At 30.7% G+C, this 18,722-nt stretch overlaps 1 protein-coding gene across 6 annotated transcripts in view; it reads left to right on the forward strand.

Moving 5' to 3' along the window:
• The window catches only part of LOC143047860 (ras-related and estrogen-regulated growth inhibitor-like protein), a 71,874-nt gene that overhangs the window by 41,104 nt on the left and 12,048 nt on the right, over nucleotides 1-18,722 (forward strand). Inside the window, exon 1 of one of the 6 annotated variants that reach the window (XM_076221163.1) lies at nucleotides 16,451-16,695. The exons of the other annotated variants lie outside the window; for them this stretch is intronic. Within the exon in view, the coding sequence (XP_076077278.1) occupies nucleotides 16,587-16,695 (109 nt within the window). The 5' untranslated portion in view covers nucleotides 16,451-16,586. Of the gene's footprint in view, nucleotides 1-16,450; nucleotides 16,696-18,722 lie in introns of those variants that run through there. 6 annotated transcript variants of the gene reach the window in all.

Here is an 18,722-nt window from a genome sequence, read left to right on the forward strand (position 1 = left end):
AATTCAATCGGTAAATTATATCATAATGAATGTAAAGAAGCTATATACTTTACTAGTTTATAATAAAAACAAGGCATTGCATGAGTTTAGCATTTCCAATTCTGTCATCATTTGAAATAGCATTTGCTATATTTGTCGCTGCACTTGAGAAGTATAGCCAAACACGTGTAGTTCAGTGGTAGCTTTTCTTTATTGAATATTCTAATTATTGTTTTTTGTTTATTAGTTTGAACAGAAAATCGAGGTAGTGTCTTCTCATTTGGATTAGTTCATGCTTTGCTATGTTGGGATACTTCTATAGTTTGCTATGCCCTATGGTTTATTTCCGATTTTAAAGGACGTACGTTGTTTGGTAGCTGATCGTTGAATTGTAACCTAAATCTCCACTTTGGAGCATCTGAGATTACCCCCAGTTTTTTGTGGTTTTCGTGTTTCTTAGTCTTTAGTTATCTATGTTGTGTCTTGTTTACTTTTATTTGTCTATTTATCTTTTTATTTTTTCGCCATGGCATTGTCAGTTTAATTTTCGATCTATGCGTTTGACTATTACTCTGGTATCTTTCGCCGCTCTTTTATTCGTATTGATACATGCTTATTTTCAGAAACTTTGTATTTCTCCCGATGGTCACTTACGCAGAAATTAAATTATTCTTTCTTTTGAGAATATTTTCTTCGTCAATACCAATACATATAATAGTTTGACAGGTGCTACTAGTCGAGCAGGAAAACTACAAAATAATCGGCATTAGGAGCAATAGCAACACAATTGTGATTCGAATATATATATAATATGTCTCCTATTTTTAACAAATTATAACCCCAGTTTAGTAAGTATTTGGTTCTTGAAAATCCTTCTACATTTTACACATACAAAAAATTAACTTCCTTTTTAAAGAGATCACAGGAAGATGAGTTTGCATGCGAAACTGTATAGCATTTAAGTTATCCATTACTTTTTTTTAATTCATATAATAATTTGTTTATAAGAAAGAATATTAAATCAAAAAGGTAAATTTAGTAAAATGGTTTTGTTGTTTCATTTTGGTTTTCGTATGGCTTATGAGGTACTCCATCAGTAAGATCACAAAAAATAATCTTAACCAATAACCAGATTCAGGCGAAATATGAATCATTTTCAGATGCACATGCATGTTTTGAATTAAATACACCAGCTTTTTTATTAATGAATGTTTATTTGCATAAGTTTTGACAGCATTCATGAAATTATGTAACCAAGCTAATTTGTGAGCATATTGCCATTACATCTATTAAAAAATTGTTCAACTGTTTAAATAAAGTTTAACTTAATTCAAATCATTTCTCTCGACACCTGATTATATATGAATACAATATAAAACATTAATCTAAGATTTTAACCATGATATAACTGGTCACATTTAAGGGCATACGATACAGTTTAGATCTCGTATTGAAAATGTGATGGAATTTGTATTTAGGCTATTTTTTACATGGTTTAACCAAATATGTAATTAAAAATCAACCATCATGTGCAACTTTTTGAGTAAATTGAGGTTGAAATTTTCAGATATTTCCTCAAAACTTTCTTTTGACCGAAATGCATAACCTTTTTTTTTTGTTTTAAAAGATAAACACAAGCTGTTTTTGTTAAATCATTTGTAAAATCTGTTTTATATAAATGATCTATAAGTTTGTTTATTCTATGTCTACAAAATACTCATATTTATCAATTGTTCATGAATGTAGAAAAAAAACCGTCACTTTTTGCTGAATATTTATCAAATTTAAAAAAAGGCACTTTTGATTTTTTCAAGAAAATTGGTACACATAGTCTCTATACATTATCAAACCACATGTCATTTAAAACAGGTGCTCATGTAAAATTGAGAATGGAAATGGGGAATGTGCCAAAGAGACAACAACCCGACCATAGAAAAAAACAACAGCAGAAGGTTACCAACAGGTCTTCAATGTAATGAGAAATTCCCGCACCCGGAGGCGTCCTTCAGCTGGCCCCTAAACAAATATATACTAGTTCAGTGATAATGAACGCCATACTAATTTCCAAATTGTACACAAGAAACTGAAATTAAAATAATACAAGACTAACAAAGGCCAGAGGCTCCTGACTTGGGACAGGCGCAAAAATGCAGCGGGGTTAAACATGTTTGTGAGATCTCAACCCTCCCCCTATACCTCTAGCCAATGTAGAAAAGTAAACGCATAACAATACGCACATTAAAATTCAGTCCAAGAGATGTCCGAGTCTGATATCAGAAGATGTAACCAAAGAAAATAAACAAAATAACAATAATACATAAATAACAACAGACTACTAGCACTTAACTCGTTTTCAAGTTAGATTAGTTTGAATGATAAAGATCAGTCGAAAACTGCATCTTTTCCCGATAAGTCTCTGTTTGACGTCGCGAAAATAACAATGCTCGTCAGCAGTGTCATTACCTCCTCTGTAACTGTATCGTATATGCCCTTAAACCTGGTTCAAACTGCTTGTTGAGAAGCAAGTCTAGCCTTTCAACCGCATTTGAAGATAAAGTAATTTAAACACAACCAACTTAAACATATATGCTGCACCGGTTATTGTCAAGGAAAATACAGTTTAATAAATAATTGTACATAAAATAATAACTTACTACACTGGTAAATAATATATATATATATAAAAGGTAAATAACAAAGTAGCATGCTTTATTATACAATTATTGACTTTTGATGAGGTTGATACAATGATTTATCAACCCCAGAGATGTGATATTCACCAAGGCCAACGGCCGAGGTGAATATCACATCTGGTTTTGATAAATCATTGTATCAACTGATATCAAAAGTCAACAATTGCTTTATTATATGACTCTTTAGTTCTCAGTGTCATTTTCATATTTTTAGATTGTGAAATATATCCTTAGTTAGATGGTATTTTGCCTAGACTGTTTTTATTTTATGCTTGGGTTTGATTTTTAGGCATATTTAATTCTGCATAATTAAAACTAGAAGAATATTGTATCATTTCAATTTTTAAAGAACAAAACATGAACAATATTGAATACAACAGAATAAAAAACTAGATACATGTACATGTATATAGTAAATTTTCACTTAAAATTTTAATCTGTTGATCGGCGAGTATTTTTAGAATCCTTTTCTATCAAAATCTTCTTAATTTCCTCATTATTTAACGATGGAAAGCGTTTTTCAGTAGCTACTTCTGCTGCTCCAGCCATACTTTGCTGCCGGAAACATGTAACTGTCGTCTGTTAGATCGAAACGATTTTATGTCGAGAGCGCTGATTGGTTGATATTTATTCGGTCGTCCAATTAAAAACCATTTTATTTATACATCCCTTAAATAGCTAACAAGAATTCCCCGTTTCTATATTTAGGTACACGGACGCTGTTCCAAATCTTATATTAACCTCTCGTGATTTTTGACGCGGTGAATATAATGTTTTATCAAAGAGGATTTCCTATGCTTTTAGCCAACGAGAAAACAGAAAATTCATAGTCATATAATAAAAATGCATATTTAATAAAAAAAAAAAAAAAAAAAAAAAAACCTTCGGTGACCCATCAGACATCAAGCAATATGTTAACGTGATTGAGAACTTGGGCTGGTTTTTATTAAAGTAAACACGTTTTGTACAGTATATTCGCATATCTTTTGTGTAAACTTGTTTTATGCACTTTTACTTTAAATTGAATACTCTGTTCTACATAAAAGTCTAACAAGGCAATACTTTTGACAGAGTGACTTCCTTGATAACTAATTCATTGGATTTAGAAACTTTTAATTATGGCTCATAGAAATGTTCAGTGTGTTGCCTTGTTTCATATAATTGTGCATTTAGCAGAAATATTCACATGGCAAAAGTGTTAGTTTAATTGTGTAGCACTCGTAATATTTATTCATCAAGGTCTTTGAGGCATTTATTTATTGAACCTGCTTATCAACGTCACATGAATTACATTATAACTGGTTATCTTCATTTCCACAATTGAATGTGGAAACATTGAGAAATATGATTGATTAAAAGCTCTCCTGTATACTTTATTTATCCTACTTTTATTTTTGACAAAGAACAGCTGCGGCATTTAAAGCTAATTTAACTAATAAACAGACATTATTACGTAACAAATCTTTCACGTGCATTAATTAATAGAATTTCTGAACTAATTTGCTTCTAATTTAAGGAAGACCCATGATCTCAATGATAGATGAAAACAAAATGTACAGCATTTTACAAGCGATACATGATGTTGTTTAGAAAAAAAAATGATTACCTCAAACGCAGCTATTAGACATATAAACTCCAATTCTTATTCAAAATAAACATTGTCCATCTTTATAATTTGCAATTTTATTGTTTAAACAAGATGAATTATCTGTACAAAGACAGCCAAACAGCTTTTTTTAAAAGTAATTACAATAAAACGTAACCTATTTATGTCTCATTAATGGACATTATGTTTTCTGATCTGTGCGTCCGTCCGTCCGTCCATTCGTTCGTTCGTTCGTCCATTCGTCTGTCTGTCCCGCTTCAGGTTAACGATTTTTTGTCGAGTTAGTTTTTAATGATTGATTGATTGATTGTTGGTTGTTTTTAATGAAGTTGAAGTCCAATTAACTTGAAACTTAAAACACATGTTCCTTATGATATGGTCTTTTTAATTTATATGCCAAAATAGAGTTCTTACCCCATTTTCACGGTCCACTGAACATAAAAAATGATAGTGCAAATGAAAAATCTGTGTACTGGGGACACATTCTTGTTTTGGTTTAGAAATTGATGCGACTTGTTTTAATATAAGCTAGTTAAAAAAGGGTTACCTTAAAAACAGTGTTCCACACACGTCAAGTGTCATGCTCTTGATTTTCGTATGGATATAAATGGTAGAAATATGTTTTGACAACTGCATATTAATAAAACTATGTGTTGCTGTTCTTTTAGTTTTTGTGTATTTTAGACTGGAAAATTTTGTCTTAATAATTGTATTTGATTTCTACTAAGGTTTTGTTTTTAAAATCATCTTAAAAGTTTCTAAAGTCTGTATTTTGAAAAGGCTACATGTAGTGTTGTCGCCAACGTGAAATTATAGTTAGCAATCCAAAAGCTAAAAAAAGCTATTTAGATCCTAGTCTTGATTGAGCTCTGTGTTAATTTGAATAACTTTCTAACTAGCTATTATATAAATTACATTTCAGAATTTCTGTTCAACAGTTTAACGGTGAATGCATAATAGTATTCTCTTTAACGCAAGTTATTTCAGCATACAACCATATCGCTGTTGGAGGTCTACATATAGTGTAGCTACTTCAACTTTTACAACAAAACAGGAAACTTCAATACTGAAATCCCAAATGTTGCAAAAACAATACAATCCTCTACTTTTCTTGAGTAATTATATTAGTAAATGTGTAAGTTAATTAGAATATCTGTAACATCCCTGACTCAAAACCATTAAAATATTAAGATAACAATAGTTTTTAGATTATTGTACACTCACAGCAGTCAGTTAACTGTTTCTGTTTTCTTTATCCGAACATCTTCTCGGCTATTAATTAATTATTTTTAAATATTGGTGTAAGCACATCTGTTTTTCCATTTATAAAAACAGTATTACATTATTTTTGTAAATAGACCGACTAAATTTGATATAACGAAAATATCGTTACTTTGAAATATTCTCATCATTCTTTAACATAATTACATAATATGTCAGTCCATCTTTTTTTTTCTTGTATGGGCTGTCGTCATATTTTCATAGCAGTCACAACTTATGACGACCGTAAATGAATGTTCATGAGTCGCTTTTCGTGTCTGTTACTCTATCTTCATTTCATCCACGAATGAAAAATCCCTGTCAGAGAAGGGCGTATTTTACGAACCCTTGCTGTTTTATGTTTAATTCTTCCGCTCAAGCATTTATGAGAGCTCTCACGAACATATTTTAAATTCAAATAACGTGAGTCACATCATGTCAAAATAATATCTTATATCTATTTGAGTTTAAAAACAAAAGGACTGAATACTTTTGCTTGCATATAAGAGCGTAGTGATTTGCATGAGTTGGGAGCCGAAAACCAGCATTCCAGATTGGAAAAACAGGCAATAAGCACTATCTTATTCTAGTTGCATTCATTTTTTATAAATCTTTTTTGTAATTTTATATTTAAAATTGAGATTGTAACGGGTAATGTGTAATAGAGACGGCAACCCGACCAAAGAGCATTAAACAGCCCAATGCCCCCAATTGGTTCTAAAAATTAGAGAAAATCAAGTGCTCGACGACGACCTTTAGCTAGCAAAAAAAATGTACTTCACTTAGTATAAACTTTCCTATAGTGATACCTTATTCAGAATAATAACATAATTACATTAATATCCACAACTTTGAAAGGGTACACATTTTATATTTAAAATAAATGTATCATTTCTTTTTGCGACCTCTTCATGCAATAATGATTCGATTCTAGACTGAGGTTCTATTATGACAACTGGATAGTTTTGACCGACGAAGCAGACATGGTAACAAAAAATGGACATGAATTTTACGTCAAATTCAATAAAACACATATACAAGTTTAAGACATCTGGGGGTCAACATGCAATCTTTAACGACAGTCAGATATCGTGCAACAATTGGTGATTAACAATCAATCAATAAAAGTACATTATATATATGATATTCTTTTATCATGAGTTAATTCTATTGTTTATGCAACGTTGTAATCGAGGATATTGTCCGCAGTGTCGTGACCGCCGAAGAAAATATTTTTGGTAAGGTCATCATCATTACTTGAAGCTGTGATCACCGAGAGATTAGCATGTGTGTTAGCGCACTGACATAGTGCACATCATCAGTATGATTAATATACAAAACGATTTTTTTGTTTTAGTCATTTTTCTTTGTTTATTCTTTAACTTCTAGCTTTTGTTTTTTTTATGTTTCATTGTAGTCTCATATAAAGTTCTGTGAGTGTGGAGATAATTCTAAAATGAGATATCCGTTTACTTATGAGTTCAAATACATGAAAAGAAAATCCTTGTACCTTATTAAAAGATCTTGTTCATTATTTTCTACATATTTATGAATAGTTTGTTAATTGATTAATTCATTTTCAATTTATTCTCCATTTTCTATACAGTACGAAAGCTACAAGCGATATCAAGGGGACATTCAAAACTTATAAATATAAATAAAGTATAGCCATTCTACTTACAGCAATTAATTATGTTTTCAGAACAATTGTGATCCAACTTAAATACATATGCCAAAATTTCAAATAATTAAATCTTCAAGTATTATTTCATTACTTTTTTGTTATTCATTACCATTATTATTCAAATTATTAGATATACAATTTTTTTCTCTGATGATGTTAGAATAAAATCTAATTAAACGTTATTCCGTTTTGTGTTATAATATTTAACAAGTGGGAAAAAATATAAAACGCATCTTATCTTTTATTCTACTGACATTTAATAAACGTTTATCGTACTAGTTATACAGGTGTTTTCTTACGTAATTGCGTGAATAATATACAACATTTAACCTTTGTTTACTACTTTTATCTTATATAATACTGTTATAATTAGATCAACCAGCCCTTCTATTTTTCTAGGAGGCAAATTGATCGTACATTGATAAGCTCTCCACCTGCCATTCATATATTTATTTAACAAGTACGTGTGTTTCAATTTACCGAAATATTGTAATAGATTCATACATAAAACTAACCAGTTGCTTAGCAGAATGAATAGTAAAGTCGAGAAGTAAAACGTATATTGACCTGTATATTTAAATGTTAGCGAGAGAGAAAAAATCACAAGTTGAGTGACGGTACCTCAAAAGATTAAAAACAGAAATTAGTTATGAAATTCAAATAAACAAATCTTTACCAATTCTTCATTTTATATAGATATAGGAAGATCTGGTATGAGTGTCAATAAAACAACTCTCCATCCAAGTCACAATTTATAAAAGTAAATCATTATAGGTCATGGTACGGTCTTCTACACGGAAGATATTTTGGGAAGCTATAAAGGGTCCCCAAAACATACTAGTGTAAAACCATTCAAAGGAGAAAACCAACAATCTAATCTATATAAAAAACGAGAAACAATCATGAACCACAAAAAAGCCATCAACAAACGACAACTATGAAACATAAAATTCCTGACTTAGGATAGCTACAAACAATTGTAGTGGGTTTAAACGTTTATATGGTACCAAACCTTCATCCTGATCTAAAACAATAGTGTAACATCAAACATGGAAAGACATACTAAAAATATCAATTTGAATGGCTTAACTCAATCAAAAGAGTAGAAATACAAATTAACATACATTGTATAGCAACGATTTGTGTATATAACAGATATACCCAAACAAGTGCTTTTGAAGTAAAAAGAAATCAAATACTGTTTTCGGGTGTTTAAATCAATCCATTGTAATTATGATTAATTCGAGTGTATTAATATCGCTGTTTTACAATGCATATATAAATTGTATATGAAATGATTTGTAAAACGGTATGCATTGCTGAAAATTCCAATCCTTACATATACGTTTGACACAGAAACAAAATGGTTGATATTTTTTGTGGCTCATACCCTTTAAACGAAAAATAACCATTGATACTAGAAATCCCCCTATTGCAATAATTAAAACAATTCTAATACATTATGGACAAAAAAATCCACTTTTCATTCGATTACGTCTTTATGTTAAGGATGCACGGTTCAACGTTGTGCTATTAAAGTTGACTTTTCTGTTCTATTTCAAATGTGTTATCCTGAGTATTTTGCGAATATTGTTGTGGAATAGGACATTATCATTTATCCCCAGCTTAGTATATATCTAGGATTTTGATTGGTTAACGCACGTCGTTACAAAACCTATAGCCCCTGGCTGTTGCTAACCCATATCCCCGGACGTTGCTAACCATTATATCGGGGAACTTCACGCAAGTGTTCCATGATTGCTCCTTGTGAAATATTGAATTCTGTAGATTATCCATGATGTTTGTAATTAAATATTTAATTCATTAACGATTTTGTCCTATTACGCCGATCATTTAAACTAATTTCATTAAATGCATCACTTGACTGCCACAGTTTCAAGGAATGGAACTACATGTACTAGGTTGGTCCCCTCCGTAAAACATTCAGTATGCCTTCGGAATATACAAATATTAACGAGAATTTCAATAACTACCGGAAAACAAACTATGGGACTACTGACCTAGCTATGCAAATGACCCACGTTGACGTCATACCATCTATGACGTGACTCTCACAACATTGAGCGCCAAATTTGACTCAATCTAGTTTCTCTGTCTCCGTATTAAAAACGTAAGTATATTTGACTATCTGTAAGGTTCTACCAAAAAGTACAAAAGGTAGAACCCTACACCCCATAAAAATATGTAAAATTTCAAATTTCAATAACACTTTTTTAGAAAATGAAAAAAACGTTGTTTTCACGTTACACTTTGTACACAAATTTTCATAAAACTCGCCCGATTCGGACTAAGACCGGGGATAAATTCGTTATCTACGTTCATATCCGTAGATATGGATATTTTAACACCCTTCACTACCCTGTACAACCTTCGGCTATGCCTCATGGTGTAGTGGGGTACTTCAGGGTGTTAAAATATCCATATCAACGGATATGAATGTACATAACTTATAAATTCAACATTGCCAACGTCAATGCTATTTGTAGTATTTTACTGACTCTTTTGTTCACTGATCTTCATTTGAAACAATCAGGTCCATATTTGAAGCAGTCAAGTCTCTAAATATATTACTATTATTCAAAATTTAAAATACGTATGTCCAAAAGTTGCTAATTGTCTATTAAATTAGTTTTTGTATCTTTCAATTGTTGTACCCTATATCTTACCTTCATAAGACAACACGAAAACTATACAGATATAGCTTGCACAGATTGAGAAAATAGATGAAAGATATATGAAAGTAATTAATAAGTACAAAGAATAAGAAAAATTGTAATGCATGTACTTAAAAAAATGAAAATAACAGTTTATAAATGTTATGCGTCTGGAGTGCTGTTCAAGATCTACAATTTTCTATCATCGAATATGCTCCAAGCTCAATTTCAAAAGCCAAAGGATGTAAAAGAACCGACATAGTCGAAGAGCTAAAAGTATGTTTCATCGTTGTTTTGTATGAATATCAGTAACGATCAATACCACAGAAAGTTGTGATCGTTTAAAGGGTTTTCATATTAAACATTCGCAAAAAAAGTAGTAAACAACTTATAATAGGTATAAAGACGAGAGAAAACTAAGGTTCATGCAGAGTTTAATAAATTTCTTATCTATCAGTACATTTATATACGTTGTTCTTGTGATATTTTACCTTTATATACTTTTTAGTTGATGTATCATATGCTTTAATCTTTATAGGAAGCATCAATGGAAAAAGCTCACAGAGCGTTTCTCTGTTTAATTAGCGCAATTGGTTAGATGAAGCAGTTTAAATTACGCATTTGAAAAAGTCATTGATGTAATGAAACTTCATATGCTTTATGGATAAACACTTGACCCAAACTACTCATAAACGTGAAGCAACTGTAGTAACTGTTGTAATTAGTTTGAACATTTTTCAAATGGAGTATAATAACATTTATTAATACTTTTATTGGTTATTATTAATTGCAATTAGAAAAATTTCAGGAAGGAAACACTTTAGTAAATATTTTGTTTATTTTTGAATAGATATATTTTTTTGTAATGAGCATGATTGAAAGTTATCGGTATCACAATATTATACAAGAGAAGATGATATATATAAAACAAGCAGATCTTTCCTTCCTCGAGAAAACAGTTGTCTAATTAGACATCTTGAGGTTCAGCAAAACGTTTAGTATATAAGTAATGCTTCTGTGTAATGTTACCATGTGGATAACATACAGCCTTTGTGATCTGCTAATATAATATTGGTACTGTTATAATCAGATACATCAGCCGTTGTTCTGTTTGTATAGCCATCAAATTGATTGAACAACATAAATCTAGTTATTTATTCCATCAAATTTGCAGAACTCGAGTTATTACATGATGAATGTAATTATCTTGTTTATAATTTTATTGTGGTAGTTCAGTTACGAATACTTATTGTATTTATATTTATAAAACAAAGGAATAATTAAAAAAAATAATTTCTGATATGCCGTGTTGTCGCCAATGAGAAATTGTAGTTAGCAATCCAAAAGCTAAAAAAAGCCATTTAGATCCTAGTCTTGATTGAGCTCTGTGTTATTTTGACTAACTTTCTAACTAGCTATTATACAAATTACATTTCCGAATTTCTGTTGAACCGTTTTACGGTGAATGCATATAAGTATTCTCTTTAACGCCAGTTATTTCAGCATACAACAGTATCGCTGTTGGAGGTCTACATATAGTGTAGCTACTTCAACTTTTACAACAAAACAGGAAACTTCACTACTGAAATCCCAGATGTTGCAAAAACAATACAATCCTCTTCTTTTCTTGAGTAGTTATATTAGTAAATGTGTAAGTTAATTAGGATATCTGTAACATCCCTGACCCAAAACCATTAAAATATTAAAATAAAAATATTTTTTTGATTATTGTATACTCACAGCAGTCAGTTAACAGTTTCTGTTTTCTTTATCCGAACATCTTCCCGGCTATTATTTCTGATTATTTTTAAATATTGGTGTAAGCACATCTGTTTTTCCATTTATAAAAACAGTACTTTCAGAACATTATTTTTGTAAATAGACTGACTAAATTTGATATAACGAAAATATCATTACTTTGAAATATTCTCATCATTCTTTAACATAATTACATAATATGTCAGTCCATCTTTTTTTTTTTCTTGTATGGGCTCTCGTCATATTTTCATAGCAGTCACAACTTATGACAAACGTAAATGAATGTTTATGTGTCTTTTGTCGTGTCTGTTACTCGATTTTCTTTTCATCGACGAATGAAAAGTCCCTGACAGAGAAGGGCGTATTTTACGAAACCTTGCTGTTCTATGTTTAATTCTTCCGCTGAAGCATTTATTAGAGCTCTCACGTACATGTTTTGAATTCAAATAACGTGAGTCACATCATGTCAAAACAATATCTTATATCTACTTGAGTTTAAAAACAAAAGACTGAGTACTTTTGCTTGCATATAAGAGCGTAGTGGTTCACAGTAGTTGGGAGCCGAAAACCAGCATTCCAGATAGGCAAAACAGACAATGAGCACTATCTTATTCTAGTTGCATTCATTTTTTTAAAATCTTTTTTGGAATTTTATATTTAAAATTAAGATTGTAACGGGTAATGTGTCATAGAGACTGCAACCCGACCAAAGATCATTAAACAGCCCAATGCCCCCAATTGGTTCTAAAAATTATAGAAAAATCAGGTGCTCGACGACGGCCTTTAGCTAGCAAAAAAACAAAATGTACTAGACTAAGTATTAACTTTCCTATAGTGATACTTTATACAGAATAATACCATAATTACATAAATATCCACAACTTTGAAAGGGTACACATTTTATATTTAAAATAAATGTATCATTTCTTTTTGCGACCTCGTCATGCAATAGAGATTCGATTCTAGAATGAGGTTCTATTATGACAACTGGATATTTATGACCGACGAAGCAGGCATGGTAACAAAAAATGGACATGAATTCTACGTCAAATTCAATAAAACACATACATTAGTTAAAGACATCTAGGGGTCAACATGCGGTCTTTAACGACAGTCAGATATCGTGCAATAATTGGTGATTAACGATCAATCAATAAAAGCACATTATATATGATGTTCTTTTATCATGAGTTAACTCTATTGTTGATGCAACGTTGTAATCGAGGATATTGTCCGCAGTGTCGTGACCGCCGAACAAAATATTTTTGGTAAGGTCATCATCATTACTTGAAGCTGTGATCGCCGAGAGATTAGCATGTGTGTTAGCGCACTGGCATAGTGCACATCATCAGTATGATTAATATCCAAAACGATTTGTTTGTTTTAGTCATTTTTCTTTTTTTATTCTTTAACTTCTACCTTTCGTTATTTTATGTTTCATTGTAGTCTAATATAAAGTTCTGTGAGTGTGGAGATAATTCTAGAATAAGATATCTGTTTACTTATGATTTCAAATGAATGAAAAGAAAATCCCTGTACCTTATTGAAAGATCTTGTTCATTATTTTCTACATCTTTATGAATAATTTGTTAATTGATTAATTCAATTTCAATTTATTCTTCATTGTCTAGACAGTACGAAAGCTAGAAGCAATATCAAGGGTACATTCAAAACTAAGAGGTTATACTGGAGGTTATCTCAAGTTCTTTTGATGGATCTTTCGTATGTGACTTATAGCAGGTTACTTAGTCATATCCTACTTATAAATATAAATAAAGTATAGTCATTCTACTTATAGCAATTAATTATGTTTTCAGAACAATTGTGATCCAACTTAAATACATATGCAATAATTTCAAATAATTAAATCTTCAAATATTATTTCATTACTTTTTTCTCACTCATTGCCATTATTATTCAAATTATTAGATATACAGTTTTTTCTCTGATGATGTTAGTATAAAATCTAATTAAACGTTATTCCGTTTAGGTTTACAATACTTGACAGGTGGAAAAATTGAATAAAGCGTATCATTTTTTTTTATTCTACTGACATTTAATAAACGTACTAGTAATACAGGCGTTTTTGTGACGTAATTGCGTCAATTATATACAACATTTAACCTTTGTTTACTTCTATTATCTTATATAATACTGTTGCTGATATAATTAAATACACCAGTCCTTCTATTTGTCTAGCAAGCAAATTAATCGTACATTGATTAGCCCTTTACCTGCCATTCATATGTTTTATTAACAAGTACGTTTGTTTCAATTTGCCGAAATATTGTAACATAAATTCATACATAAAACTAACCTGTTGCAAAGCAGAATGAATAGTAAAGTCGAAGAGTAAAACGTATATTGACATGTATATTTAAATGTTAGCGAGAGAAAAAAATCACAAGTTGAGTGACGGTACCTCAAAAGATTGAAAACAGAAATTAGTTCTGAAATTCAAATATACAAATCTTTGCCAATCCTTCATTTTATATAGATATAGGAAGATGTGGTATGAGTGCCAATAAAACAACTCTCCATCCAAGTCACAATTTATAAAAGTAAATCATTATAGGTCATGGTACGGTCTTCAACACGGAACCTTGGCTCAAGCCGAACAGCAATGGTCCCCAAAACATACTAGTGTAAAACCATTCAAAGAAAATCTACAGTCTAATCTATATAAAAAACGAGAAACGAGAAACAATCATGAACCACATCAACAAACGACAACTATGAAACATAAAGTTCCTGACTTAGGACAGGTACAAACAATTGTAGCGGGTTTAAACGTTTATATGGTACCAAACCTTCACCCTGATCTAAAACAATAGTGTAACATCAAACATAGAAAGACATAGTAAAAATATCAATTTGAATGGCTAAACTCAATCAAAAGATGTAGTAATACATATTAACATACATTGTATAGCAACGATTTGTGCATATAAAAGATATATCCAAACAAGTGGTTTTGAAGTAAAAAAAAAAGATTCAAATACTGTTTTCGGGTGTTTAAATCAATCCATTGTTATTATGATTAATTCGAGTGTATTAATATCGCTGTCTTACAATAAATATATAAATTGTATATGAAATGATTTGTAAAACGGTATGCATTGCTGAAAATTCAAATCCTTTTATATACGTTTGACAAAGAAAAAAATGGTTGATATTTTTTGTGACTCATACCCCTTAAACGAAAAATAACCATTGATACAAGAAATCTCCCTATTGCAATAATTAAAAAAGATAATAATACATTATGGACATAAAATCCACTTTTCATTCGATTACGTCTTCGTGTTAAGGATGAACGGTTCAACGTTGTGCTATTAAAGTTGACTTTTCTGTTCTATTTCAAATGTGTTATCCTGAGTATTTTGCGAATATTGTTGTAGAATAGGACATTATCATATTTCAACATTGCCGACGTCAATGCTATTTGTAGTATTTTACTGACTCTTTTGTTCACTGATCTTCATTTGAAACAGTCAGGTCCATATTTGAAGCAGTCACGTCTCTAAATACATTGCTGTTATTCTTAAAATATGTATGTTCAAAAGTTGTTTATTGTCTATTAAATTAGTTTTTGCATCTTTCAATTGTTGTACCCTATATCTTAACCTCATAAGACAACACGAAATCTATACAGATATAGCTTGCACAGTTTGAGAAAATAGATGAAACATATATGAAAGTAATTAATAGGTACAAATAATAAGAAAAAATGTAATGCATGTACTTAAAAAATTGAAAATAACAGTATATATAAATGTTATACGTCCGGAGTGCTGTCCAAGATCTACAATTTTCTTTCATCGGATATGCTCCAAGCTGAACTTCAAAAACCAAAGGATGTAAAAGAACCGACACAGTAGAAGAGCTAAACGTATGTTTCATCGTTTAACATTTATAAAATTGGATTCAATAAGTATAAATTGTTTTGTATGAATATCAGTAACGCGACAACGAAACCGCAGGAAATTGTGATCGTTTAAAGGGTGTTCGTATTAAACATTAGCAATAAAAGTAGTAAACAACTTATAATAGGTATAAAGACGAGAGAAAACTAAGGTTCACGCAGAGTTTAATAAATTTACTATCTATCAGTACATTTATTTACGTTGCTCTTGTGATATTTTACCTTTATATACTTTTAATTGATGTATCATATGCTTTAATCTTTATAGGAAGCATTAATGGAAAAAGCTCACAGAGCGTTTCTCTGTTTAATTAGCGCAATTGGTTAGATGTAGCAGTTTAAATTGCGCATTTGAAAAAGTCATTGATGTAAAGAAACTTCATATGCTTTATCGATGTACACTTGAACCAAACTACTCATAAACGTGAAGCAACTGTAGTTGTGATTAATTTGAACATTTTTCAAATGGAGTATAATAACATTCATTAATACTTTTATTAGTTATTATTAATTGCAATTAGAAAAATTTCAGGAAGGAAACACTTTAGTAAATATTTTGTTTACTTTTACATAAATATATTTTTTCGTAATGTTGGAAATGTATCGGTATCACAATATTATACCAGAGAAGATGATATATATAAAACAAGCATATCTTTCCTTCCTCGAGAAAACAGTTTTCTAATTAGACATCTTGAGGTTCAGCAAAACGTTTAGTATATAAGTAATGCTTCTGTGTAATGTTAGCATGTGCATAACATACAGCCTTTGTGATCTTCTAATATAATATCGGTACTGTTATAATCAGATACATCAGCCGTTCTGTTTGTATAGCCACCAAATTGATTGAACAAGTCATTTATTCCATCAAATAAGCAGAACTCGATTTATTGCATGACGCAATCTGATTATCTTGTTTATAAATTTATTGTGGTAGTTCAGTTATGAATAATTATTGTGTTTATATTCATAAAACAAAGGAATAATTAAAAAAATAATTTCTGATATGCCGTTTCATAAAGATTCAAAACCTGCAACTGAGGAAAAAATTCAAAAACACAGTCATAAGGAAGTAAATATTCTTATTCTTGGAATACAAGGTGTCGGAAAGTCAGGTAGGAAATTTCAATTATTAAAACTTTAAGGTGGTACCTAACACTACAGGGAGATAACTCTGTAAAGTCAGCTAAACGTTTTAATTACGTTGTGTTGTAAAAGGAATATTAAGCTTCTCAATGATCAAAATTGGTGGTTGTCAAACTGATATATAACCAGTGTATTTTTTCTGACAAAACGGTTGGTTCAAAATTTTTGAAATTTTTATATTTTTGTTAAGGGTCAAAGTAATTACTTTGACAAAATTTTTTGAAAAACGAGCCAAATTAATTTTAGTGAAAGTGTTGGGTACCACCTTAAGTGATAGATCTTGATCTCAAATATAAATGTTTGCCTGACATTGTTTGGGGGAAAGTGTGCTTATTAGTTTGGTATACTCTTTCTTAAGTCGATTTTAGACACAAAACACAGGCAATCTAGGCAGCACCCATAATAATACAAATAAACTAATCTTACGTTATTCAATAGTTGTCTTCGTTTAAATATTTTTGGTTTATCGTGGATTGAGAAACACGTAACTTACATTAATCACTATCCACTTTCCTAGATCGATTGCTCCTTGTAGCGGCATAAGCCTGCTCTTTTTTTAAATCTACAAGGGTGTCTTTTACAATGTACTAGCAAGATATATTGCTCTCTCTCTCTCTCTTAATATGGGTCAGCCATTTATCGTCCCCTTCCGATGGACTATCATCGTTTCTAAAGACCACACTCGTAAATTGTGTCAAGGGAGAGACGAAAATTCAATACCTGATTCAATGGTTGTCTTATGTTGCAGTATACTATATTCGTTTTTCGTTCATTTTTTTTTTTTACATAAATCAGGCCGTTAGTTTTTCCTGTTTGAATTGTTTAATATTTGTCACTTTGAGGTCTTTTAAAGCTGACTATGCAGTATGGGTTTTGCGCATCGTAGAAGGCAAAATGTTGACTAATAGTTGATAGTTGAATAATAGAATAAATACTTCTATGTCATTTTGGTTGTATTGAGAGTTGTCTCAATGGTAATGACACCACATTTTCATAGTTTTATACTTTTAATTAAGTTATGCAAAATCAATGTAATATTGAAAAGGATACCAAGTGCTTTATATGTTGATTGGAATGAGCATTTGGCCATAGAAAATCAAAGCGGAGGTCGTATGTTTTTTTTTCTCTCAGAATGAGTTATTTCTTGTGTATTTTATGAAAATGCATTTCGCTAAAAGCGGTATTCTAAGAGTTTTCCCTCTTTTCAAAATTGTGTTGTTTTTTTAAATCTGATTTTATACTCCATTTTATTACTTATTGATGTTATCATTGTACTTGTTTGTGTGATCACCTGGCTCTGGACCTTTTTATTTGTTTTGATCGTGTAGTGTTATGGAAATAAGACGATCTGGAGTGATTGCGGTTTTCTTGATCCAGATTAGATGACCACTGATAATCTGTTTATCGCTATGTAACCTATGACAACGTTGTTTATTTCATTGACAAAAAAGGGACGAAGATACCGGAGGGAGAGTCAAACTTATTAACGGGCGCCTGTTCCCTTGTTTCTATCGATAATTTTTATATCACTCGACTCTATTGAGAAAGTAAAGTATCAGTCAGCAAGTTCAAAGAAAAATTTCGTAAAATAGCGATATAATGATATATTTGTCAATTTCTTATGCGTCATATCTATGATGTCGAGTCTTTGCCTTCACAAAGGTCATATTCATGCATATAAAGGGCAAAAGTAGATACTATGCACTATCAACTCTGATATGAGGTAATATACCATAATATATCTCAAAATATTTTCGAGTGGAATCAAACTTAGAATCAACGGTCAAACTTTACATTGAACAGTATAAAATTAACCATATTTCAGCCGCCCTTTCATTGTATATTCTGATATCGTATAGGGTTTTTTGTTTTTCATTAAAATTGCAGATTCCATCTAAAGTAATATGAAACTAGTCATCCATAAGACAAACAGACTACTGCCGGAGGTACAAAATCCTAAAGCAACCGGTTTAATTTTCCTGTTGGTGCCAGGACA

This window comes from Mytilus galloprovincialis, chromosome 10 (assembly GCF_965363235.1).
Source record: "Mytilus galloprovincialis chromosome 10, xbMytGall1.hap1.1, whole genome shotgun sequence".
NCBI lineage: Eukaryota > Metazoa > Mollusca > Bivalvia > Mytilida > Mytilidae > Mytilus > Mytilus galloprovincialis.